The 27,821-nt window shown below is 38.0% G+C and overlaps 1 protein-coding gene across 4 annotated transcripts in view; it reads left to right on the top strand.

Annotated features, from left to right (window-relative positions):
- LOC119074551 overlaps positions 1-16,142 on the top strand; it is a 42,462-nt gene extending 26,320 nt beyond the window's left edge. Inside the window, exons 2-8 of one of the 4 annotated variants that reach the window (XM_037180731.1) lie at positions 8,830-10,772; positions 10,851-10,996; positions 11,070-11,142; positions 12,511-12,720; positions 12,792-13,207; positions 13,274-13,437; positions 13,501-16,142. In XM_037180731.1, the coding sequence (XP_037036626.1) occupies positions 8,873-10,772; positions 10,851-10,996; positions 11,070-11,142; positions 12,511-12,720; positions 12,792-13,207; positions 13,274-13,437; positions 13,501-15,691 (5,100 nt within the window). In that variant the 5' untranslated portion in view covers positions 8,830-8,872 and the 3' untranslated portion in view covers positions 15,692-16,142. Of the gene's footprint in view, positions 1-4,580; positions 4,601-8,829; positions 10,997-11,069; positions 11,143-12,510; positions 12,721-12,791; positions 13,208-13,273; positions 13,438-13,500 lie in introns of those variants that run through there. The other 3 variants (XM_037180727.1, XM_037180730.1, XM_037180726.1) reach the window with 3 other exon arrangements.
- Positions 16,143-27,821: the final 11,679 nt, after the last annotated feature.

Genomic DNA, 27,821 nt, shown 5'->3' with positions numbered 1-27,821 from the left:
TTCCGAAAATTGTTCATTTCTCTTATATCGATATAATTAATTGTGCAAATAAATTCCAAGAAGATAAGTATCAGGGGCGGATCCAGCTTTTGCTCTGACCCAGGCGGATAGAAGAGAAAAAAGACTCTGACCCAGGCGGTTTTTATTTTTAAACAAATTTTCAATGTAAAAATCATCTTCTGACCCCCGGCGACCGCCTTGACCGCACATAGGTGGATCTGCCCCTGATAAGTATTTACGGATTGTGGAAGGTTTTTCTGAAATTTTCAATAGTCTGGGCCCATTTTCACGAATTTTCTTCACAGAATTGTGAGAATTTGAGGATTTTCACACATTTTCTATGGATTCTTTTCAGTTGACAGATGGCTTTCAGGACGAATTAAAAATGAAAAAAACTTTCTTGAAACATTATTTAAAAAAAAAACTTAGTCCTTGGTGCTTAACACCTCTTGAAGTCAGTCCACTTATCCTTAGTTGTTTCCCATGATTTTACCAATGACCAGACAGAAAGTTTTGCAAAAATTTGTAATGAATTATTCGAACAAGTGACGTCCACATTACAGTTTTTTCCCTCTAAATTCTCGTTAGTTGTTTCTATTTGCTTGCTTATATGTTCACACAACATCATTTACGTCTTGTTTTCAAGTCACTATAATAATAGCCTAATGCTAATCATAAACTCATTAGCAACAGATTTCCATTTCTATTTTTTAACAAATCCTTTAAAGTCTACATGGTTAAAAGGTAATCATGTAAGTCATTAAAAAATCATAAAATTTATCGGAAAGGAGAAATTTCGAGCCTGAAACTAATTGCCAAAAATTGCATTTGACCGGAGATGATTTGTACAAATAAATCAAAATATTTATCGACCATGATTTCCAGTCTATTCTTTTGCGCGTAGAATGGAAATTGTTAAATTTGAACATGGACTTTTGCGCGTAGGATAAAATTCTAACATTAGCACTCGCATTCGGTTTTCCCCTTTAACATTTTTTTTAAATTCTTCAATCGAGATAAGGGCATACTTTATTGATAACATCGACAACCTTCAGTCATTCCAAAGTTGTCGTGTGCAGAAATTTTTGCTGAGGTTTCCTAATTTTCGGAATAAACAACGCCACAGGCAAAAATTCCGTTTTTTTCTGTGCTTGTCGGACAAATTGTTAATTTCGGAGTAATTTCGGAGTAATTTCGGAATAATTTCGGAGTAATTTCGGAGTAATGTCGGTTTGTAAATTTGTTTCGTTTTTTTTTTGGTTATTGATAATTAATAATAGAAATAATAGCCCCAGTAATAGTTATTTCTCCGGGCATTTACCAGCCGTCGCACACCCATCTTTCTTTCATTTACAAACTTTTTGGTGTTCAACCCACTACGTATCTGATTGAGATGATTGATTTTGGTAATTTCACTAGTTGTAGCCCGAATGAAGTCGTTTATATGCAAAATTGCCGTAAAAATCAACCGACCCAAACAGACTCGGGTATAATTTCACATGCAAAGGGAAGAAACCGCGAATTCTCTCTCACTGTCCAACGTGTCCGTTAAAATGAAATTGAATAACGACCTTTCAAACGGGATATTCTATAGAAAGTGCTGAATGTCCTCGAGGAATTAAAACATTTCTCGTTCGGATCAACGGGGAAAATTATGTTCATTTCCGAGACACTGCATCGTTTTAGTAAATATCAATTTAATGTGACGAAAGGAAATCAAATATTCATGGAACAGACGTTTGTAAAGAAAGATTTTTAAAGTTTTTTTGTTTTGTCAAGAAACTCTATTTTACTTTTCCAATTTCCAATATAAACTTTCCAACATTGCCCGACGACACAATTTACTCTTCGTAATATTGACTATCTCATTATATCAACCTGTTAACGGTAGTAAATATTTTCTTTCTTCCTTTTTACATACAAAAGGAACTTTACTTTCAAGCCGTTGTTGACAATGGGGTCAAATCAGAATTGAAAAAGTTACAGTGTAATATCCTCTGTAATTATCCCAATTTATTTTAAACTACAGGACTAGTTTAGAACTTTGAAATGTTATACCTTTAAATAAACCATTGTGATGATGTAACAAAGCAGCGGTAACGCAAAGTTTTATACTGCAAAATGTCACTAAAGATTCACCGATGATTTACCGTCGGTTCAGTGACGACTAAGCGTCGATTCATCAACAATTATTCGAGGAATCTTACCATGCGCAGCCATTCACACTGACCATTTTATTAAGGCGCTTTACATTGGCAATGTAAACATTTAGCCATGCATAACACCTTAAAATAGCTGCCTCTACTCATAAAATAATGAACAGTGCAAAAGTCATACTGACCATCTAGAAACGGGTACAGTGATCATTTATCAACAACCTTGGTGTCTTAGCACGAAATACTTTCACAATTTCAAGATTCAAGAATGAAAACGTTTGAAACCTGGTTTCGGTGTCGCTTCATTGAAAGATTTAATTTTGATGTTTGTACGTAATTCACAAGTAGCAGTTCTTAACATTTTAAAGTAGTAGAAGAAATTGCCTGTAATTATTAGAACAGTTTCCATTCCCGCAAAATGAAATTTAAATTAGATTTTTGTTAGATTGACAAACATTTGGGGATGAAAGGTCACATTAGGTTCTTGCGCAAGTCTACGCTGTTGATAACAGATGACAAAAAAAAACAAAACTGCAACTTGGAAATAGTTTCCGGTGAACGAATACGTCCACTAATTATCTTCGTATACCAGTTCTGTAAATTGTTCATAGGTTCTGTTATAAAAGGTAATTAACCAGTTTATCGATTGACACTTGTTTGTGCTTGCATCACATTACTCATTTTTCTGATCAAATTCGTTTGCTACCAATGCTGGCTACCAATTTATCGAGACTGGATTTCAAATTTAATTTACACTTCTCCATTTCTCCAATATATTCGGTTGTTTCATGTCAATTAAAAAACAAAAAACAGATAGAAAACCCTAACTACTATGAATACGCCACTATGAACCTAATAAGGATTCATTGTAATTGCAATTTTGCAAAACTAGGCAAATTTTATGAAGAACACCATAAAGCCGTTGTGGATTTTTGCAAAATTATTACCAAATATCAGGATTTAGAAACCAATTGGGTGAATACGAATCAAGGGTGTGACACTATTCACGCTATTCACATTTATTTTTTGTCGAAGTGTCTAGGGGGTGATACGAATAATGTCCGAAATTTATAGTGTAGGATGGAAGGGCCGAAGGAACATTTTCAAAAGAATGTTTACAATCAAAATATCATCGAGTACGCCTTCCGTTCATACTTAGTTATTTACGTATTTAATCCTAAACCATTTTGAAGATACTAAAAAGTGATTTATGATTTAGAAAAATTAGATTTTTGAGAGGAAAGCAAACCATTTTTTGATTGTAAACGCTTCTACGAAAATTGTTCTTACTTCCTACGGTAGTTAAAAAGAGAATCTAAATTCTTACTTCACGACAAAAACTGATGGAAACATACAACCGATCCTCCAGTAGACATTTAAAAATTTCTGTTCCTCAATTCAATCGAACTGCACAAATTTCTAACTGAAAATTAAATTCCAGAAAGTCGATTTCAATTGAAAACATTTCTTTTCGTGGCCTTGCTTTCCTGAAAATCATGTAATTAAACTGTTCATTTTCGTACTTATATTCATTTCAAAAATACTATGACTTCGATCATCGTTTTTATTAGTAAATGAATTGGTTACACACATTGCAACGTTATAGTGAATTTATTTCCTGCTTTTTTCCGTAACTTTTTGTATGTGTAATTGTGATACCAAGTGCTTTTCTGTCTAATTAGATTAAAGGTTTACATTGTCGTGTATTTATCTATATGCGGATTCCATTAATTTTTTTATGGCTGTGTCGTTTACATAACGTTGAACAAGATATCAAGTTCCACGTCAGCATACCGAGCAAAAAAAAGCTTTATAAAACATCGAAAGCTTACCAGACGTTCTCTTTGTTAATATCTTATACGAACAAAAAAACCTAAATAATTAAAACGAATAATTTCAATATTTTCATGGAACCAGCATACCCGAAGCTTTTTTCAATTATGTACCGCTCTTATGTGTATACACAACACGAATAATGCTCAACCACCATTAAAAACTGGTTTTCATTCTCGTGTCGTATAGAAATTTTTACCTCTACATTCGTTTTCTCGTTTCACTTAGATCATATTTATCATATATACCATTTTAGCCATATAGTTTTTGTAAAACATACCACAATAAAGCTATGAGAAGATTATTTTACAAAACTAAAAACTCTGACTGAGAACCCATCGAAACTGTGTGTATATAATGCTGCATATATATGTACATAGTGTATATGAGACGACTCCCGATGACACATACATACGAACAGGAAATTGTCGAAGTGAATATAATAAAAATAACACTGTGCTGTGTGTGCTGTAAAGCATTCATTCACGGCTCAAACAACCCATATTATAGACGCGTCAACAAAATTTTTTTTTTCTTCATACTTTATCGTCATATAATACACATTCACCACATATACGTTTGTCGTGTTCACTTTAGTCTACCATTTTTCAGTAAGTAGAAAATAATTTGTTGATTTCATTTTATTTCGAAAATAGATTTGAGGAATTTTTTTTTCGGTTGGTTAAAGGATTTTTCTCGAATTGAATGAAAAAGACTTTAGTCCTCTGCACGATCAAATTGTAGACACATAAGGTGCTGATATTCGTACCGTTTTATCTAATAAAAAGTTCAACGGATGGACGGGATATTTGTAGATTTTGTTTTGGATTTCGGATTTGATATTTTGTTACTTGGAGTCTCATATGAAATTTCACTGCGATCGTAGCACTGAATAACTCTTATGAGTTGAACAGAACTTTGGTTATTCTAATAACGGCATTTCGATAGTTTGTGGTTTTTCAACCGGAATTATCAAAAACGAAATCATTTTGAGGCTTTCAATTACGAATTTCTGGAAAAAATAAATTTTTGTTGAATTTTCCATTGTCGATCGTTTTTGGAACCATGTTCGATTTTAGCTAAAACATTTTGTCATTTTTATTGTAAATCATTTCTGGTATACGAGTATAGTTTTATATTATATTCTGTTATGTTTGTTGAGTATGTTACACACATTTCTATGCATAATCTGAGAGAAAACTCATTTCCAATCCGCTGGTGAAACTGATTCTGATTGTTAAGCGAAAAAAGTAACATCAAAACCGATCGGAATTGTATATACCAACAAACAGTACGCGAAACTGACGATCCATTTTGCGATTTCCATTTTAATTAAATTTTATGTTTTTCGATGTTTGGAATTTCTTCTATGGTCTATCGTTGGTATATTATATTTTATTTATTTATTTTTTGTACGTATAATATGAGCGGTTGTTACGTGTTGTGCGGAGCTTTTAGTGCATAAATTAACATTTGTGTGAGTGTAGTATTATTTTTATTGTTGTTCAACTGTACACGATTTGAGGCCGCCATTTTGTTGAACGAAACTGCAGTAAAAAAAAATTATTTTCTTTTCTTTTCGACTCTGGTAGACTTGATATGTGTCGCTCTGCGGATAATTTTCGATAAAATTTTCAAGTGTTGAAGATGACTAATTATTGTTGTCGTTCTTTTTTTCTTCTGCTTCATCGTTCTCTTCAAGTATTTATTAATGATATGTAAGTCTTGTTGTCTTGTGTAATTGATAAAGATATGAAAAAAAATTTTTTCTTCGTCTTCTGTATTTGTTCAAGCATTTAGTGCATAATTGGAATTTTTGTTTTGAGTTTATGACGATATTGTGTGACAGAGAGCGCACGAAAAGGAAGTCCTCCGAAAAATCGGTTCTTGGTAATATTATAAGAAGTTGTAGTATATTATTGTAACAAGTGAATTCATAATTTTCTTTCGTTGTTTTGCCTCGGTCTTTGTTCATTTTATTTCGATATACATTTTTTTCGTACTGTTTAAAGGCCGAAGAGAGCCAAACACGTTACATCTTGAAGGTGCATTATACTAGTTGTTTGGTATATTTTTTCCATTATAGAGAGAAGACATGTGATGCTTTTATAACATTGCATTATCATGAGGCCAATGCAGCTGTTATTTTTGCATTTCTTCAACCATTTTTGATTTTAATGGTATTGTGTATATGATGCGTGTGTTGTGTGTTAAAATAGGGGCTTTAGTTTGAGTTTTTCATGGTAACGGGATGGTTGGTTCGTACATTTTTTATTTTTATTATTCTTCGTTCGTTCATTCATTTCGGTTCATATGATGTACCTCAACAAAATTCGGATTCGGATTTACTGTGAGTTGTATTTTGTTATTGTAGGATATTGGGGATCGCTGGAATCGGAAAAGGAGAGAGTTGCATTATGCGTGTTGATTAATTGTGTTTTGTTGAATGCGAAATAGTATACGATGGGTGAATGGCGAATATCGGAAGGATAATATTATACCGTTTTTGTGTTTGTTGATTGTTCGGATTTTCATTTAAACGTTTGAAGAAATTCTGCATTTTCATTGATTGCTTAATTATTCTAAATGGTAAATTGGTTGTGGGGATAACTGAACATTAATGTACTAAAGCAGAGATTTTATCGCCTATTTTATGATGAAGATAAATTCAAGTAAATTTAATTTTACATTCACCACGGTTGTCTTTTAAATGAATCAAAATGAAGCAAATTAATCAAAACGGAATTAATGCTCGCGAAAAAGTTGCATTCCGAAAACATCAGTAAAATTAATGGCTCTGCCAAGATTGTTATCGTTCGCTAATCAAAGCATGACTTGCATATCGCTTCAAGAAAGTAGACTTTTATGAACACAAACTGAATTTTGTAGTCGCGACGATTTTAACCTGTCTGGCGTTCGTACGAACAGTTCACAATATTGAGCTACCCTATTCTAATAATTATCGATATGCTAACGACATATTTGTCGACCCAATCTCTAAATTATCTTCGTATTGTTTACATCATTCTCGAAAATTAATAACTTTGTATTGTACTCTGCCGCCTGCATTTTGAGAACGATGTTACAATAATGAATAATGGTATAGCTGGTTCAGTGAGTGATTTATTTCACATTAGTGTTAAACATCGATTAAACTACCCTTCTAGGGAGATTTGATTTCTTGTTTGTTTGACCTGGTTTGTTTCCCAAATTTTATTTTGAGATTTTTTCCCATTCTCAGAATTTCCATAAAAATTGTAAAATTGCATCCCCATCCAACATGTGACTTGGCTTATTGTCACGTGTCAGCAATGGGGATAAAAAACTTACTTTTATTTTGTCCCATATCAGGTGAAGTCAAATCTTGAATTTTATTTTCATTTTTATTGAATGTGATTTAAATATAATCCTAGCTGAGCCAGCAGCACCGGCGACACCGGCACCAACAATATACAAAATAATTTCCTTAGTGAAAAATGTGCGGCAATTCACCTCTCCATGCATTCGAGGTGTATCGTAAGACTTTCCGTTTTGTAAGGTGTAGGTGTATGAATGTTGAGAGATACGTGGGTTGTGTCATAAAACGAAACTCGTAATGTAGGTCTGGCGCAATGGAGTTTTGAAAATTTGGAGCTTTTCCAGTCGGTTTCGGTTGTTGATGTCTGTCGTCATTGAATTTTTTTGAATTGGGAACTGTGTTTCGGGATGCACTGTGTGTGGAATTAGTTTTGAAAGTTGTTGTTCTCACAGTACATTGAAATTATTTGTTGGAAAAGGAAACCGTTCAAAAATTGCTAAATTTTCAGTTGAGACTGCGATTTTTAGCGAAGACTTAACGGTTGTACGTGAAGTATTGCCACAAACCTCTCCAAAATTCCTTTCATCTCCCAACGTTCTGGTCCTTGTGCCATAGGTAGGCGAAACATTTTTTTGTTACATTTTGTTAAAGGGAGGTCATCGTATGTCTTCCTGCCGCATTTCGTATAAGGAACAGCTCAATTTGCACAAGGAAAATATTTTTTTTGCGGGACTGTGTGGAAATTGTGGGACGACAAAGGTTCTACGGTTGGCTAACTCATAGCTATTTTCATTTCTGATCAATAAATTTCGGCAAGATACCGTGAACATTCCTTCAAGAACAATCCTTGAAGTGGGAACAAATTTCAAATGATTTTCTGCTATTTCATTTAACTAGATTTCTCTGCTGCTGTTACAGACAGTAAACTGTAGACGGTGGAAATGTCCATGGGGGTATATCACAATCGAAACAAAGAAAATTTCAAATCAATCAACGAATTGAATGCAAAGTAATTCTTCTTCGTTTTTTGAATAATCATTTAACCGTTCGTACACTTAGCCAAGATAAGATAAAGATTAATTGATTCGATTTTTAAATGAATTCACATTCTTCAATGACTCGGTGCCTTCACGCAGACTATAGTAATTTTAGCACGGTGGATGTAAGGAGTTATCAGTGAATTTGTTTTAAAAAAAAAAACATTTCCCTTCCAACATCAAGGGGAATTTTGAGAATATATTTTTGATTAGTCACTAATGATCGTTCTAATGTTTTAAAATGCAACTTTACATTAGTTCACCTCATCGTAAATGTTTTATAAATATTAAAATGTGAGAAGACTACGAAGCCGAAAAGCTCTCCGCACTCATAAAATCAATAGACGACCATTTCACATGACCTAAAAACACTTTATGAATTTTATATATCTCCCATTAGCATTCAATGCCACCCCAGTAGCCCCATTTCATGCGATAGTGTGTGGAGTGGGCACGACACAAGCAAAACAAAATTTTCACTTTCGATATTTCGTTCCATTTGCAGATTTGCATCACAAAATTGACGCTATCGTTGCCGACCAGGGAAAATGTCAACACGGAAAACGAAAATGAATGCCGATTCACCGACTCCGAATTCAGGTAACGAATCTGCGCCGGCCACACCGAAAGGACGGAAGCGCCTGATACGCAACAAAGTCGAACGACCGGATGACAAAGATGAGGCTGTGAAAAAGACGGATAAAGTGGAAAACAATAAAACTGACACCAAGAAAGACGACAAGGCGGCAAAGGTGGAAAAGGAGACACCGACGAAGAAGCGTGGTCCAGCAAAGAACATATCAAAAGATGACCTGATCTTACTTAGCAAAACAGCGGATACGGATGCGGATAAGACAACCAAATCGATACTCGCTCGAGACACCCGACCGAAACGGAAATCAGCCAGTGCAATAATTCTGGCCAAAGCTGTTCAGAAAAAGAAAGCCTTATCACCGAAAACCGATCCGGTTAAGCGTGGCCGAAAGAGGCGCAACAGTACGGGACGGCTCGATGTGCTGCGAAAACAACCGGAGAGATTGCGAAAAGACGACCCCATTCGAAAGGGGCGATCCAGCACATTACTGAAATCACCCGATAAGCTCATCAAAGCCGGTAGGAAGAGATTGGGATTGACGGACAAGACTGACGAAAAACTGCCCAAGCGTATCAAAAAGGAGAAATTGGAGCCGTCATCCGATTCTGAATTATTGGCTGCATCGAGGCGTCGATCTGATTCCATATCAAAGTGCTCCGACATGACAGACATATCGAGTTTAATGGATGTACCGTTGAATATGTTACGCGACACCGAAGAATCGCTGAATTCCAATGAATCTCCGGACTGCATTGAAGACAAAGTGATTGATAGCGGCGGTGTTATTGATAGTCAAATCGACGTGAAGAACAAAGACTTGGACCAATTGGTGGCGCCGGTACTAAATGATAGCGGAATCGGTAATGACAGTTCACAAGCAACCAAAGTTGAATTTATTTCACCCCGTGCCGTTACGCCGGTTCTTAAAGACGATGCTAAAGACAGTCATATCGATGTGTTCAATTGTGATTTGGTGAGCGCGAAAGTTTTAACGGTGACGACACCGGAAGTTATTGCAAGTGAAGAGAAGGATAACAGTGAAAAATCGTCGTCATTAAGTCCGGTGTTGGAAAGTGAGGGCATATCGGAGATAAGTGTTAAGCAATTCTACGGGCAGCCAGACTTTTTGGAAAATAATTTGGGCATCGAAGAGGATCCCAAACTCGGAGAAATTGTTCAGGTCCATGAAAAAACGAAACTCGATACGGAAATTGTACAGGAAAATAAGGAAAATGCACCGGTCGAAGTGAACGAACCGCCGAAGGAAGCCACACCTGATCTCGATACGACAGTGGAAGAGAACGAAAATGCCGCCGAGGACTTGAAAAATGAAACCGAGACTGAAATGGAGGTAGAAGAAGACGATGCCGTAAAATTGAAAGTAACGACCAATGGTGTTCATGATATCGTGCCTAAGGAAGACAACGTTGTAGTGTCTGAAACCGAAGAAGCAGATAAGGCTGTAACACCGGAAGTAGTCGAAAAAGTTGGCAAATCGGAGGTGTCTGATAAAATGGAGGAGTCGGTTGAAATTGTTGAAGAGAAACTCAAAACTGATGATGAAATTGTGCCCGTAACAAATTCACCCAAACAAACAATAACGCGGGACGAGCCAATGATTGAGCCGGAAAATAAGGAAAATATTCTGAACAATTTCAAAGACTCAGCCGACGACAAGAAGAATGCCATCCCGATGAATGACGACAAATCGGATGTGCCAACGGCTCCCGAATCGCCCGAACGCTTAAAGCAAAAGGAGTCACACTTTCTGACACTGGGTTTGTTGACGCATAAGGCAGCGGTTGCGGCTAAAATTGAAAAGCAAAAGCAGCGAGAACAACTTCACTCAAACAGTAAGTCTTCGAAGTCCCAACGCGGATCTGACTACACAGGTACACTGAAAACCGTCATTAAACTTCATCGACCTACAGGGGGAGGAGACAAGAACGATAAGAAGAAATCGCGGCTGCCGTTGAAAATGACACTGCACAAGGGACGCGGTAAATCGGTCAACGATAAGGAAACCACATCGGCACACAACTCCGAAGACGACACATACTACACCATTCAGAATGAGGTATGACCGTGATTCATTGACATCCCGTGAATAGTTGTTCTCATAAAAATCTTCTTTTTTTTCTCTGTTACAGCAAGTGGACAATAGCCTCGACAAAACTCATGGTGCGCAAAGTAGAAAAACTCATAATCGAAACCATACAAGTGGTGTGTGATCCTAAAACACTGTCCCCTGTAGAGTAGTTTTTGATTTCTTTTCACATTCACGTCCCGTTTTCTTATCATCGTTGGTTTCGATGATTGAAATGACGACGTGCGTGTGAAAAGATGCGTCAACGCTAATATCCTATTTGACGAACTATTTTGTTTAAATCGACTAAATTTTCCAACTTCCGTAGACTTTGACTAAACAAATTAACCAAAACAATTTTTTGAGAGTTTAATCGCATGCATTGTATAAGGCTGTGCGGTCGGTCTGTGATTGGTTAGAACATTTTCGACTCGGAAAACAATTGTCGATTTTGTTTTGTTTTCGATTGAAAAAAAAAATGGTCTAGCACTTCCAGCATCTCACGGAGCAAGTGAATAAGATTTAAATTCAGGGAAGAAATGTGTGCAAAATTTGTCATTTTCAAAAGACAAAAATCCCGGAAACTCGATAGTGACCAGTAATGGACCATTCCTCTGTGCAACAATAACACTATGCAACACATATTTTGTACATAAAGTGTGTTGAATTGGTCTCGCTTCCTTGAGTACGAAACACGCATCCATTGGTTCCAGTGATGTATGTGGTTCCGCTGCAGCCGCTTCACCAAAAATGGGACAGTTATTGGTGCAGCAGGTATCTAGGGTGCCGTGTGTTCAAACAATCAAAGGTCGGCACCCTAGATACCTGCTGCACCAATGATTGTCCCATTCACACTACTTTCTTAATTAATTTTTTGTGTGAAGCAGCTGCAGCTATCCAACGTAATATACCTCCGTGCACGTTCCAAAAGTTTCAAATTGTTGCATAGTACATTTAGATCCAGTTAAGGTTTTCCGTAAATATCTTGACTCGGATAGAGATTTCAAAATGTCACTCTTCCCAATCAAACAGTCAGTGACTTTGAGCAATCGACAAAGCCTAAATTTCGTTTAGAGCAAGTCAAACATTTCGCTTTTTGAAATCACTATATTTGCACACGAATTAGGGTTTTTCCGTTTCAACTTCTTAATGAAAAAGTACAGCTCAATGAGCTGTCATGAACATATGGAATGAGGTTACGGCGACTGTTTACTTTAATTTGAGAGAAGTTCAGTTTTGTTTTCAGCTCTCTACAAGTCACATTCTCTCTCAGTAGTCACAAACGTCAAAATCTTTGGTTTTTTTTCCCTTCAAAAAACAATCGTTTGAATCAAATCAAATCACCTATGCTGGTAACAGTTTTAACGAAATCACAGCCCTGCCGTGTAACGCTTTTTTGCGCTTCGGTTTGACAAAGTCGATTAAAACGTTCGATTGTCAATTCACAATTTTAATTTCACAAACCATGGCCATATCGTCACATAACCATGAATTATGTTATGCAGAAGCCACCGTAGCATCGGAGCCGGCTGACGGTACCAAAGAAATCGAAAAGGCGTTGGTGATACCAGAGAAAGCATCTTCATTCCGCATACATCCCGATAAAATCTGTCAGGATCAGTGTTTCTATTGTGGCGGTCGATTTGGTCTGTTCGATACACCGTGTCATGTTGCTCAAATAAAATCGTTGGAACGGCAAAAGAAGATTTTGGACAGTAAGTTTCGCACACGTTTCCCGTCCGTCGAAATGATTTAAAATGCCCCTTCTCCTCCGTCCTCGTTTCAGATGAAGAGAAACTAACCGTCGACAATTGCCTATGTGACGCCTGCTTCCGGCACGTGGATAGACGGGCCAATTGTCCATCGTACAAGAAGCGGCTATCGGCAAATTCGTCAGCGGATTACAATAATTTCAACGATTCAACGGAAGAATCGCCCCGAACATCCGAAACCCACGGATCGCATAAGAGTCAGATGTGCAATGTGGCCGACTGCGAAGAAATTGGCAGTCATACGGTTCGCCGAAAGTGGTTCATGAAAATGAAACGGTCGATCAGTAAATTGTTGAATTTGAATCTGGAAGGACTGGCAGTGGGAACGTTGTCAATCTGTGATAATCACTACGATACCATTAGTCATCTGATGGTGTGCGCGCTGTGCAAACGAAAGCTGATGAGAAATCACATTTATTACGTGTCGCAGGTATGGAATGATTAACCGTCACACCGCATTGACACAACGGACTAATTTCTTGTTTTCATTCATTAGGAGGCAGCCCGTCTCGAAGAGCTATTGAAACAACAAGGAATTCCAGTTATGATCGGTACATCGCCTGTTGTGTGCAAGCTGTGCAGATACTATTCGAATCTGTTGCTGAAACCGCCAGAGGGAAAGAGTCAGAAGGCGATGTTCGCTAAAAATTACAGGAAAAGGTACGTCCGCAGCTGAAACGGTTTAGCTTTTCCGTTCTGAACACTAAACGACATTATCTGCAGGCTTCTTCAATTTAACAATGTGGAGGCTAGCGACGATGAAGCGGAAGCTGAAAACAAAACTCAATGCAACGACGAAATGACGCCGCAACAACAGCAACAACAAAAACAAAATCAATCGACCGGCAAACGTGGTCGACCGCCAAAGCGACCACGTCCATCTCAGGAGTCCGTTTCATCACCACCATCCAACATTTCCGAATCGGGCGACAAACCATCCAATCAATCTACCGGCCAAATTATGATGGACACCGACGTTATGGTTGATTATGACCCGCCAGCCATGTACACTATGGCGGCAATGATGCAAAATAAGATCAAGTCGAAGGGATTGTCGATGACCATTGAACCGAAACAGCCCAGCAAGGAAGACATATCACTGCTACGGGGAAATCCGAACATTTCAATGCGAGAACTGTTTCCCGGCGAAGAAGAAATGGGTCTGCAAGTGAATATTCCGTTTAATACCGGTGGTCAGCGCACGCCTGAAGGATGGACGAAAATTATGACTACCATTCAGTATGATGAGCCGACCAAGCATCTGTGGGAAGAACTGCAAAAGCCGTACGGCAATCAATCGAGCTTCTTGCGTCATCTGATTTTGCTGGAGAAATACTTCCGTAACGGTGACTTGGTGCTAACGCCTGGTGCTACATACAGTGCGGTCAATTATTCGGAATCGGTTCAGCAACGATTGCAGTCATTCGATAGCCGCTGCACATCGAACTACAGTCTGAATAACTTGTACAAAATGTCCAATTCGCCGATTTCCATATTTTCGACCACAAAAGCCAAGCCAAAACCAACAGCCACAGAAACTACCAGTCTACTAAAATACTCGTCCGAACAGCAGCGACAAGAAGCCCAATTGGCAAAGCAACGGAAAGTTCAGCAACAACAACAAATTCAACAGCAACAGCTGGCTAAAGCTCAAGCCGCTAAGCGTGAACAACTTTTGGCTAGTTCTCTGCGAACAACGAAACCAGAAGATCAGACCAAAACTCTGAAGCAAGGCGGCGTTCCACCTGAACTAATTTCCATCAATTCGACCAAACAAGCAACAGCTGCAACAGTCGCACCAAATTTGCAAGCTCAAACCCAACAACAACAGCAACAACAAACTCCGAACCACTCTAAGTCAACCAAGCAAAGTGAATCGAATTCATTGCTGATACCGTCAACGTCGTCATCCGGACAGAAAAAGTCGTCGAATACATCCAAAACGTCGTCGCAGGCCAACATCATTCGGTTGCCCGACATTCTGTCACCAGCCGAACGACTTGAAAGTAATAAGTGGAGACCCACACTAATGCCAGTATCAGCAGGACCACCAGCTTTAGACGGTCAGTTGTATCAAAGTGCCGATGGTCGAAAATTGCCCAATTTAGTTCAAGTTCAATCGGGTGGCAAACCGTACTTGATTTCCATTCACGACTACAATCGCATGTGCATCATGCGCCGTGAGCGATTGCTGCGTGAGCAAATGATAGAACGACAACAACAAGCTCAACAGAATATGGCCAATCAACAACAACAGGCCATGGCCAATCAGTCACTGCTCCAAAAAATGCAACAACACTCAACGGCCCAGCTGAATGCATCACAACAGCCATCCATTTCCATACATTCGACGCCGAAAACAATGACAATGACATCGAATGCGGAAGAGAATACCAACAAAATATCCATGTCAATCACTCAGATACCCAACAAAATTCTCGAACAAAACTCTGTGATCCCGTTGAACTCAAAATCCAGCACCCTCGACTCGCTGCTCAAGGTGCGCAAAACCAATTCGGCCTCGTTGCTGAAACCGAATCTACAGACGAGCACCGCAACGAAACCGTCTCATACCATTACCACCATGAATCAACAGAACGTAATATCCATCACATCCACACCGTCGATATCGGCCATACTGGGCGCGCAACCGATTAGTTTAGGCAATGCTGCGTCCATCCCATCAACGTCAAAATCACCGACAACATCATCATCGTCCGCTTTGGATGCGCTAATGAAAACCACTCAACAGGCGACACAAAGCAATATGTGGTCGTGGGCGGAAACGTTGAACAGTAACGGTAGTGTTGTCATTGACAATTCGGCGGCCACATTGTTGTCGAAAATTCCGAAATCATTGACCGTTATACCGCAACAGAAATCGCGATCGTCGAAGTCGTCGAGCGAGGATTGAAATTAGGTTTCGGTGTTGTTAGCGCTGAACAGTGTGTGGATCGTGTTGTGTAGGATTAAGTGTTAAGTGGAGAGCAATAACATAGAAAAATGGAAGACAAATTGGACAAATGTTAAGATGATAATTAGTTAAGACAAGAAAAAGAGGACTCAACAGACTAAAGAGAATGGATTGGTCACGCAAGATTTAGCGACGTAAGTTTTTTTTTCTAATTTTTCTTTTATTATTTATTGATAAATGTGAACCAAACACATTTTCACAACGATCAGTGGCAAAATAAGTTAATTTTACTTTAGTTTTACGAGTTAAATCTAGAGAGGACATTTGTGAGAAACAGCTTAAACCGAAGTTACGAAATAGCCTGTTCATATCTCCTTGCCTTCATTTATTGTTTCTGTTTTTACACAAACAAACAAACAAAAACTTCGAATAAAAACCATGTACAGTAAAATTCGTAAAGTATCATCTTTGTCGACGTGTGGAAGTGAAAACGGAAAAACAAAACCCAATCGCTCCGAACCAATCGAACATAGTGACAAGGAACGATTCCGAAAATGTAGGGTGTGAGCTCCATCAAGTTTTACGATTCTCCGACAAATTTCGTTAATACTTTGATCGATATGTTCCACATCCCGACCGGAACAGAAAGTCGACTGTGACTCCGTACATATGAAGGGTTATCGTACCCTTATTTCGACCAGTTCTTATGTAAAATGAAGGTGTTCGTGAGGGTGAGTTAATACCTGCCACCTCACATTTACCCTTTACATTTTGCCGGTTACTTGTCGACTTTAGGCACCCTGGAAATTAGTAAAGGAGTCGAGGAATACCTCCAATAAAAATCAAAAATTAAATTTTAGATTTTTTTAAATTTTTATTGGGGTCAACCCTCGACTCCTTTACTACTGTCCAGGGTGTCTAAAGTTCCAGCGTGCGCATTATTCTGCAATGTGTTTACAGAACAAGCGCCCGTATGTCGAATAACTTTAATGGAAATAGAGTGGTACAGTCAACAGAAACAGCTTAGAAATACTAGGAGGGATTCTTTTGAAAAACAGCCTACCGAAATCGGTCGCATTTTCTATTGGAATTTTTTATATGTGCCTAGAAAGGACTTCGACCCTAGAAGCCAAAACCACTTTCAAAAAAATTCTTCGAAGTTTGTGTGGCTGGTCAAAGGTGAGCAAAAACCGAAAAATTGCAATTTTCTTACAAAAAATGCTCCAGTTACACGAGCCGTACAGGGTCGTGTGGGGTGTCATTAGAAAGGTAATCACATGCACTATTGAGCCGAATAGGGTCTTATTGGGTTTAAAATTCATCCACACTGAAATATGTGCAGATAAAGTTTTTAACCGAAGACGTACACTGTTCTTACTGAAATTTCTCGAGGTACACAAAATGTACATGGTCGTGTGGGGTATCATTTGAAAGGTAATTTTATGTGCTTTTGAGCCAAATAGAGACTAATGTGGTTTGGATGCATCTATGATGAAATATGGACACTTAAACATTTCAACTTCTTTTTCATCGCATATGTATCCAAACCACATAAAACTCTATTTGGCTCAAAAGCTCATAAAATTACCTTTCAAATGATACCCCACACGACCATGTACATTTTGTGCACCTCGAGAAATGTGCAAGTTTTCTGTTGAAAACTTCAACTGCACAAATTTCAGTGTGGATGAATTTTAAACCCAACAAGACCCTATTCGGCTCAATAGTACATGTGATTACCTTTCTAATGACACCCCACACGACCCTGTACGGCTCGTGTAACTGGAGCAATTTTTGTAAGAAAATTGCAACTTTTCGGTTTTTGCTCACCTTTGACCAGCCACACAAACTTCGAAGAATTTTTTTGAAAGTGGTTTTGGCCACTAGGGTCGAAGTCGTTTCTAGGCACATATAAAAAATTCCAATAGAAAATGCGTCCGATTTCGGTAGGCTGTTTTTCAAAAGAATCCCTCTAGCGTTTTCGATTGGTTGTCTGCTTCTTCAATCCCCACAAGCATTGTCCAAATAAAAGTGCATATTGGTCCCAGTGTAGAAGACTTAGTGAATGCCACAGTGCGTGCGTTGGTTTCTATGCAAATCAAGGACTACAAAGTCTATGAAACACAAGTAAGGGTGGATTGAATTTGGTAGAAAGGAGAAACGTCTCTAACATAGTTTTCCCAGGTGTTCATCCATAAAAGTGGATGGTATGTCCATGCCTCATCAGTTAATATTTATTTTTGCAAGAGATGCTCATTTGTAGATGTGTTATATAAACTACATCGTTGCCTTTAGTAAACGTTTCGATGTTACTGTAGATAGGTCAAAACACGGTCAGGGTTAAATATCGGTTTGGATGATTTCAAAGAAATTATTTTCTTGAATTTCTCGAAGTTTTGCTTGGACACATTTACTTCTCAAGAAACAAAAATGCATGGAAAATCGACTGGATGACAAGAATGCAATTACTGTCTCGCTGATGGTACATTTTTTATTGAGACGTGTGGGAAGTTTGTATTTGGTGCCGAAGGCGAGAGATGCATCCCACAACGTCAAAACAAAAAATTTCCCAGCGAGACAGCAGACAAAACGGTAATGAGTCGTTTTCTGACCGGAAGACAATAAATTAATTTGCTAAGGGTAGTTGTAGGTCGAGTGGTAGACAATCGTCACAAATCTTCGTTAAGTTCAGTGAGTTCAACAACAACATACCTAAGACATTCGAGACCTGTCAGCCTGTTTTTGATTTGTGATTAGTAAAATATCCAATGGGGAAATCTACCTTCAGTACACCATCTTTTCCATGGAAACTATGGACTAATCGTTAAATGTTTCAGAGTATTGTTACACAAGAGACGAAAGTTATTCTTGAAAGTTTCGTTGAAATAGGTTTTATTGATGTAATCCAGCGCGAAGCATTACATCAGAATAGTGATTTTCAAATCATCAATTCAAGGTAAAGTCGGTTTAGACCAAAATACCTATTTTTTGTTGATAAATCGAGGGAGATAGTCGAACCACCTTTATCGATCGTATTCTTATTCGGACATCACCTTGTTGCTCTAATGTTCGATTCTTGCCTTAGCAGTCTATCTCTGCACTGCATTCTTATCACCAAGTGAAAAACTTGCTCCGTCTAATGTTCAACAAATGTCAGACGAATGGAAGCTGCTCAAATACTGTCATAAAACACCAGAAATTCCAGATGTTTCACACACAAAACAATTAACTGAAAAGAGATCTTTCGTTGGTCTCAATAACAGTTTCACATTTCCTTTTTCTGTTCCACTTCTTATGAATCCGTTTAAATACAATAAGAAAAACAATTATCTTTAAAGCCGTGTTATCTATAGTTTAGTGGTGAATGCAGGTTAAACAAATATTGTAATAATGGAACCTGAGTAACAAATAAAAACAAAAAAATTAAGGAAAGCTTGTGCCTTTTTCGAAAATAATGAAAATTCAACCAAAACTACTGCGATAGATCAAAATATTTACATATTTGATAAAGCCACTCCGTAACCGTTAACAATTGAAAAAAAAATTTATTTAAAAACATAAAGTGAATCCATGTAGAGTGTGTAGGGAGATAAAGAGATATATTTTTTCCGATGTCGTTGCTTAAACGAAAATGAATGAAAATTATGATAGATCTAGTGCCAGTGAGCTTTATCTTCCCTTAACGGGTTGCGGATGGAGATTGGTGGTATTTTGAAGTTCTTTTCAAAGAACGCTAGAACACCCCGTCCGATGGTGGTGATACTGCATATTCCAGCTAATACGAATCGCTGATATTGCAAATTGGTGTAGAAATGAGGTTATTGACGCCCAATGAAGAGTGCGAATGAAAAATAAATTTGTGTCGGAGAAAGTCTGACTAGACCACTCAAAAAATTCGTGAATTGGACCTGTCAAGCACTACCTTCCTTCCAACAATTTTTTTTTTCAACTGCATTCGTCATTGCTCTCCAGTATCTCCATTTTTGACACTAATTTCGAGTTTCTAGGATGTGAGTATTTTATGAGATATAATCAAGGGTTACCCTCGGTAGGACCCTTCCAGCGCTCAATGAGTTGTAGAACAAAAGTTTTTAATTTTAGTTAAATCTAACAATTTTTCATTATTCTCCATCTCCATCCGCGACTCCGATCAGGGACGACAAAGCCTGTGAAGCCTCTGAATCTATATAATAAACAGTTGAAACAAGCAAAAAAAAAAAAAAAATAACAAAAAACAGAGAAATATATTTTTAGAATGTCTTTAGATGATAAATGTATATCAATATTAGAACCGACTTATATATTATAAACGGACGTTTCATTTTTTGTAATATATGGAAATTTTATCAATTTAAAAATTTATTGGCATAGGTACGTTAGGTATATATATAAAAATAGAAGCTAAGGATGTCTTAATAAGGATTATTATTACTATAAACACACATACCTTACCCCAAAGATATAAGAGAAAATGGCAAAACAATTGAAGTTTATTTTATGATAAAAGAGATAAATTGATGAGGAAAATATAAAAGAAAATGAAATTAAGTAAGTTGATTAGTTCTAAGAGAATCGTATTTACACAAACAAAAAAGAGGAAAATGATAAAAAATGATTAAAAAAAAGTTAAAATAAAAAAAGCTCGAAAGTGTATTTTCAAGCATCAACAAAAAAATCTTAAATTATTCATTAAATTTATATTTTAATTGACTTAAAATTAATAACTTTTGCGACTTTACTTAAACTTGTATAAAAAATGTAATTTTATTTGCTTAATTTTATAGTTTTCATTTTAATCAGTTTTTCCTTTTTTTTCTATTATTATTTAGCAAAAAAAAAACAACAACTCAACGCATTATTATCTCTTTGATTAAAAAATTATTCATTAAAAACGCAAAAAAAAACTTATTGACGATTGTAAAAGAAAAATTTCTTTTCATTAAAATTTAACTTTTATTTTCGAAAAATTAACCACAGACTTTCATTTGAAAATGTACCCCGTCAAGACTTCAGGTGATTGGGGAACAAACGGGCTCCGATTTTGATGAGTGATAGCTCGTTGGATTCGTCTTTCAATTCTAGCAAACACGTATTGTTGTTGGCGGATGTTTGGAACGATTTGTTCGGTTCGATGTTGATAGTTGTCCAGTCGATAAATAAGTAAGCCGACACTTGTACGATGACCGTTTATTCAAGTTTTCAGTGCTACAAATTTCTGTACGAATGAGAATTAGGTTATGATCTTACAGCTAAAGCAAATCGTACCTACGTATGTATCTTGACTGGGTTTCTTACAACTCGTAGGTTCTAGCTCAAACAATATGTCCTTTGACGAATCTACAATATAAGGTACGGTTAGGCAACTCTACTGTGGCTTCAGTTACAAGCGAAGTTACCGAATAGTCAAACGAATGATTTTGACAAAGCGTTTTACGTCTAGGATGTGTTTGGGCGAAAATGACCGAATCTAAAGATAAATTTATATAACTTTAGGACCCAGGCACTCAGATATCACGGCTGCATCGTTCAATTATACTTACAAACTACGATTCGATGCAAAACTGAATTATTTCTACAATTCAAATAGTTCACGCGTGTTCGCATCGATCGGAAATTAAAGAGAAAAATTTGACATTTTGAATGGGAATGATGTTGGCTCAGATTCGTTGTGTTGTGAGATTGTGACCGTGATAAGCGCCAGCTAATTGTCGTTGCTGGCAGTAACACTCCCCCCCGCTAAGCTCTCGTGGGTGAGGGTCTTAGCTTCCGGTCCTTCGAGGTCGAGAACTGCCAGCTTGCTTACTGGTCGGTTGTAGATTCCGTTAGTTGTGCGAACGTTTACTCGTCGAATAAGCCCATCGGAGCCGGATCTTAGCGTTTCGATCACAACTCCTCGTTCCCATGTGTTACGGGGTGTATTTTCGTCCACGATGATGACTTGGTCGCCCAGTTCAATCGGCTTCACATTCTCGAACCATTTCGTACGTCGAGTGATCATCGGTAGATATTCCTTGACCCATTTGTTCCAAAATTCAAATTTGTAGTGTTGTTGGCGCGAGGGATTTTGATTCGAGTTTGTTGGTCGATGTGTGGCAAGAAATAAATGAGTGAGCAGTAGATACCATCTGTCCAGTTTTATTCGTAAAACATTTGTTCAGATAGCAGTCCTTACAGCTACAAATTTCTATCGAGTAAATTGTACACAAAGTTAGGTTACGTTTACAGGATCATGTAAACTACTTAAAACTTACGACTTGTATCTTGCTACACTTGACAACGTTAAACAATTCTATGGCGGCTTTACTCTTGCGGATGTAAAATAAAAAAGAAATATTTTATGTGAAAAGCGCTCAAAAGTAAAGACAGTCAGAGGGTTCCAAAAACAGTTTTTCGGCAATAACTCAAGAAAAAATAATTTTAAATTGTTGTAATGTTGTACGAAAGACCTACAGGTAGAGTATACGCACTGGCTGGTGCGAGTACATCCACGAGAGTTATGTCTAAAAATATAATGAATGTTCGGAGAGTCCGCCTTCCCTGCAGCTTCGATGTTCCACGGAAATGAGTATGGGGTGTTGTTGCTGGCCTCACCCACTATCGTTCCACATATAAATGAACCCAGTACTTTTGTGCTGAAGTCTTAAAAAAGTTGGTGCCAAAATGTAGATTTTTTCCTTCTTTCTGGGGGCCCAACTGCTGGAACAGCGGTTGGAACGGCGATTTGGCAGTCATTTTTTTATCGTCTACTATTCTTTTACCTTATCAATAGAATGTCGCGAATATATATGTCGTTAAAACAGATCCAATGTTAGTAATATCAAGAGAAAAATTATTAAATTTTTCTCGGAGGATTTTACTCAAATAAAGCACATGACTTCAGGACGCCGGAACCGAACAGTAACTAGTTTTTCAATCGGACCAATATTGGCTACGCGCCAGGAGTTTGGAAAACCGTTTGCTCCCACTTGATCATATCGTCTTTCCAAACTCCTGTCAAAAGAGCTACAAAAAGTCTAAAATGAAATATTTGGAGCTATTTCTTCCTTTACATCATGTAAAGTGGCAAAAAATGAGGACCTCGTGAACTAGTTCAGAATGGAGTGTTGAGCTGATCTTCATTTCGATGGCAACATCACTAAAGGGCATATCTCCGATATCTCAGAAACTATTGAACCGACTTTTGTAAACTTTTTTCCCCTGAAACGTGACCTGTGACCTTTATTCACCATTTTGTGAATTGTGTGTTTTTTTAACTTAGTCAATTAACTACTTTGCCTAGTCTTGTGAGTGAAAGCTACATTTTGGAAAAAAGGCTATTCGTCTGTCTTTGCACAATTACCATTGATGCTACAATAACATTGTGTCCACATTTTGAATGCTAGTGAATCCGATCTACGACGAATTATATTCCTGTTTTGATATTGAAAGTAGTTTGCACTAAACTCTCAAATTTATTACTTTTGTCCTTCGCTGGAATCCGGAATCTCTTAAATTTAAGACGATGCTTTTGAGTGGAGTCGTTCATGGCGTTCGCACAGGCTAACAGTTTATTGGACTGTCAAACACATGAAATCTGAATCACCGAATAATCAGCATATCATTGTGAATGCAATTACCGTCATTTTTTTAAAAAACCGGTAAACGGTATTACCGACATTTTCGAGCAAATTTACCGGTAAATTACCGGTAATATATATATTGCATACAAATCGGTCAATTGAGTCCAGTTATATAATGACAAAACCCGAAAGATTGCTCGGTCCATGAATCAGTTCGATGAATAAAACAAATTTGCAGAATGTTCATTGTTCACTCTGTGTAGCTCTACTTTTCTTCGACTTCCATTTCAGTATAGAACGAGTGACGAATCCTTATAAAGTTAGGGAATGAATTCTTGAGTCGCTAGCATCTCATGCCACAATAAAAATCTCACGCCAGGCACAAATCACAATTCGATGCTAAAACATTCAGTTATGGCTCTGTGTTCTAATTAGCTTTCTTGGACTGCATTTTATTGACGAATTGGACTGTAATTTATATCCATCTCGTAGACTTTACCATCAGCAGACGATATTTATTTTCCTAAAATGTGATTTTGAGTATAAATTCTTGAGGTTTCGATTATATTTACATAGTAGTAATGTTCATATAGTCCTACGGTAAAACCGGTTATGACAAATTTCCATTACCGGTAAACGGTAATCGTCATTACCGGTTTTTTCCCGATTTCTCATTACCGGTTGCATTCACTAATCATTATGCATGGTGTGGATGTGGATATGGACATTGCAGTTACAATACTTGAGAGGGTATCGGTCAAGAAGGATTTGTTTTGTTCAGATCCTGTGGAATCAGTAATATCCGAATTCGATGAAGTTTCACCAGGCATTAAGGTTGTGACCGACGATCTAGAGTAATAGTTACTTGGAGCACCTCTAATGAGAACGTCAACGTTAAAATTATTGAAGAAGAAGCGAATTCATTTAAAAACTTTGCTTGAACGTTTAAATAATCTAAAACATCACATCGCATATTACATACTAAAACATTGTCTGGCCATTCCGAAACTAACATACATTTTGCGTACGAGTTGTTGTTTCAATTTCGAAAATGAATTGCATGGAATGGACAGTGATATCAAATTATCGTTGGAAAGAATCATGAATTGTCGATTAGACGGCGAACAGTGGACATTGGCATGTCTGCCTGTGCATGCCGGCGGTCTTGGAATTAGGAAAATGTCAGATATCGCATTACCGTCTTTCTTAAGCTCCGTGAATTCAGTGACTGAGCTTGTCAACACGATGTTACCAACAACTTCAGATGAGTCAGTCATTGCCGATTATTCGGAAGCTCTAGCAAAATGGTCGTCGATTAATGAAAACGAAATTCCGGAAAACACGCACAGCCAGAAAGAATGGGATCTCAGAGTGGTAAATCGAATTGTTCAATCGCTGACATTGTCCAGTGACGAAGATAAGGCCCGTTACAATGTATCAACTGTCAAAGAATCAAATCTCTGGCTAACCGTCTTACCATCCAGACACGTGGGATCACTTCTTGACAACAACACATTCCGTATGGTAGTAGCTCTACGATTGGGATGTGACATTTGCTTACCGCATACATGCCGATGCGGACAAGAAGTAGATCGAAAAGGACTTCACGGACTTAGCTGCAAATTGAGTGCTGGAAGATTACCCTGTCACAGTGAAATGAACAACATTATTTGGAGATCACTCAAAACAGCAAACTTCCCTGCAAAATTGGAGCCGTCCGTATTCCGGTCAGATGGCAAACGCGCAGATGGAGTCACACTGGTCCCATGGAGCAATGGAAAAATGCTTTTATGGGATGCCACGATAAGAGACACAGTAGCACCATCTTATGTACATTTGTCTTCAAGAGGAGTAGGATATGTGGCAAGACGTGGTGCAGATGACAAATTCCGTAAGTACAACAGCATCATAGATGATTACATCTTTGTTCCATTCGCCTGCGAAACTTTGGGACCGTGGTGCAGTGAGGCCATTCAATTCGTGCAACAGCTAGGAGACATAATGAACCAGGTTACAGGCGAACCTCGTTCAAAATTGTATATGAAACAAAGAATTGGACTGGCAATTCAAAGAACGAATGCCGCTCGTGTCATGGGTACTTTCGAGAATTCTGCGAAATTAGATGAAATTTTTTACGTTTTAGCAGTCGAAGGAAATTAGTTTATTTTATGTAATTTTATTTCGAAAAAATATACGAAAAGAGTTATCATTTGGGAGTCATTTTTGACAAGTTTTCATTCAATGACCATATTGACAATATGACGCGTATAGTCTACAAGATCCTTGGATTTGTGTTTCGCTGTGGAAGATATTTCTCAAGCAGATCCTCAATAGCCCTCGGTCCTCGTCCTCGGTCCGCAGCCATCTCGAATACTGTTCAACCGTCTGGAATCCGTATTACGCAAACGCTATTGATCAAATTGAACGAGTCCAGAAAAAGTACACTAGGCTGTTCTATTACCGGTTCAATATGACCAATCCGCGACCACCCTACGACGAACGTCTAAGAATATTGAAAGATCATTAGAGACACGCCGATTAGAGACTGATGAGATTGTGCTCTACAAACTGCTGCGCCATCATATGGATTCCTCTTTGACTACTAAGATCTCATTTCACAGGCCCGTTTGAACTATGAGACGTGAACCAGTGTTTTATCGGCTATGACGAAAAACTACCAAAAAAATGCTCCGATTTATAGGATTCAACGCAATCACGATGTTCACTTCAACGCATTGTACCTTGGCCAGAATCATTTGCGTCGGTTTATAAAGCAAGTGAGAGGATCGTTTGAATGGCTGTTAAACAGGCGGCTGTTTCCCTGGACTTTTTAATCTCTCGATGGCATTTTCTACTTTCTATTCTATTTCTACTGTTTCATTGTGATAATTTCTTGTTCTTCTTCTTCTTCTTCTTTTTCAGCCTGTTTCTATCCACTGCTGGATGTAGGCCTCTCCAACTTCTTTCCATTTCGTACGATCCATTGCCATTTGCTGCCAGTTTGTACCTGCAATATTCTTAATTCCGTTTGTCCATCTCTCTGGTGGTCTACCTATAGCTCGTCTTTTATATGGTCGCCAGTTCATGATCTTTTTGGTCCAACGTTCGTCTGTCCTTCTTGCAATATGTCCCGCCCAGCTCCATTTCAGAGATGCTATTCTTTCCATGACATCAACGACCCTGGTTTGTTGTCGAATCCATTGATTCGTCATTCTGTCTCTGAGTGTTATTCTGAGCATACTCTGTTCCATGGCTCTTTGTGTCACTCTCAATTTATCTTCGGATGCTTTCGTTAAAGTTAACGTTTCCGCTCCATAAGTGAGCACTGGAAGGACACAAGTGTCGAAAACTTTGCGTTTCAGACTATTATTCATTTTGCTTTTGAAAATTAGTCTGAGTTTTCCGAACGCTGCCCATGCAAGACCAATCCTACGTCTTATTTCTGCAGTTTGGTTGTCCAGACCTAACTTCAGTTTATGTCCTAGATATACATAGCTGTCGACTCGTTCAATGACAGTGTCACCAATTTTGATTTCTCTATCGTCCCCGATGTTGGTCATGACTTTTGTTTTCGATAAGTTCATCTTGAGGCCAACTTTGCTCGCCTCTTCACTTAACTGTTGTAGCATAAGCTGAGCCTGACCTAGATTCGCTGCTATCGGTACAATGTCATCAGCGAAGCGGAGATTGCTCAGGTACTCTCCATTTATCTTTATTCCCATTTTACTCCAGTTTAACTTCCTAAAAATACTCTGCAGAATCGCCGTGAATAATTTCGGTGAAATGGTGTCACCCTGCCTTACACCTCGGCCAATTCTGAATTTCTCCGTGCTCTTATGAAGTTTTATACATGAAGTAGCATTTTTGTACACATATCGAATTGTGTTGGAGTACCTTGAGTCTACTCTACATTCGTCTAATGCGTCCAATATCGACCATGTTTCGACTGAATCGAAAGCTTTTTCGAAGTCTATGAATAGCAAGACTATGTCGATGTTGTATTCACGACACTTCTCAATAAGCGTTCTCATCACCTGCAAATGGTCGTTTGTGCTGAAACCAGATCTGAAAGCAGCTTGTTCAACAGGTTGGTAGAAGTCGAACTTGCTAGTGTTCCTTTTCGTAATGATTTTCAAAAACAACTTGTAGAGTGTTGACAATAGGCTTATGGGTCGGTAATTTTCCAGCTTTGTTATCTCTCCTTTTTTATGCAGCAATGTAATTACCGCATTTTCCCAGGCTTCTGGTACTTCTTCCCATTGGAGACATCGATTAAACAAAGCCGTGATTGCCTTTAATAATGAGTCTCCACCTAGTTTAATGGCTTCCACTGGAACACCATCTTCTCCGGGAGACTTTTTGTTATTCATCTCGGCTACTGCAGCTTTGACTTCATCAACAGTTATGTCGGGCATATCCTCCGATCCCACGTTTCTTATTATTGGTCTATCTTCGGTTTCTTGGTTGTAATTAATGTAGACTGATTTGTTATTGGACCGCGAGGTCTGTTAATTGGTCTCAAAACGTGAAAAACAAAAATAAAATAAAATAATAGTAAAACGACACAGTTC

This window comes from Bradysia coprophila, unplaced genomic scaffold (genome assembly GCF_014529535.1).
Source record: "Bradysia coprophila strain Holo2 unplaced genomic scaffold, BU_Bcop_v1 contig_151, whole genome shotgun sequence".
Taxonomy (NCBI): Eukaryota; Metazoa; Arthropoda; class Insecta; order Diptera; family Sciaridae; genus Bradysia; species Bradysia coprophila.
The sequence above is the reverse complement of the archived record's forward strand: the minus strand, read 5'-3'. Positions and strand labels throughout refer to the sequence as shown.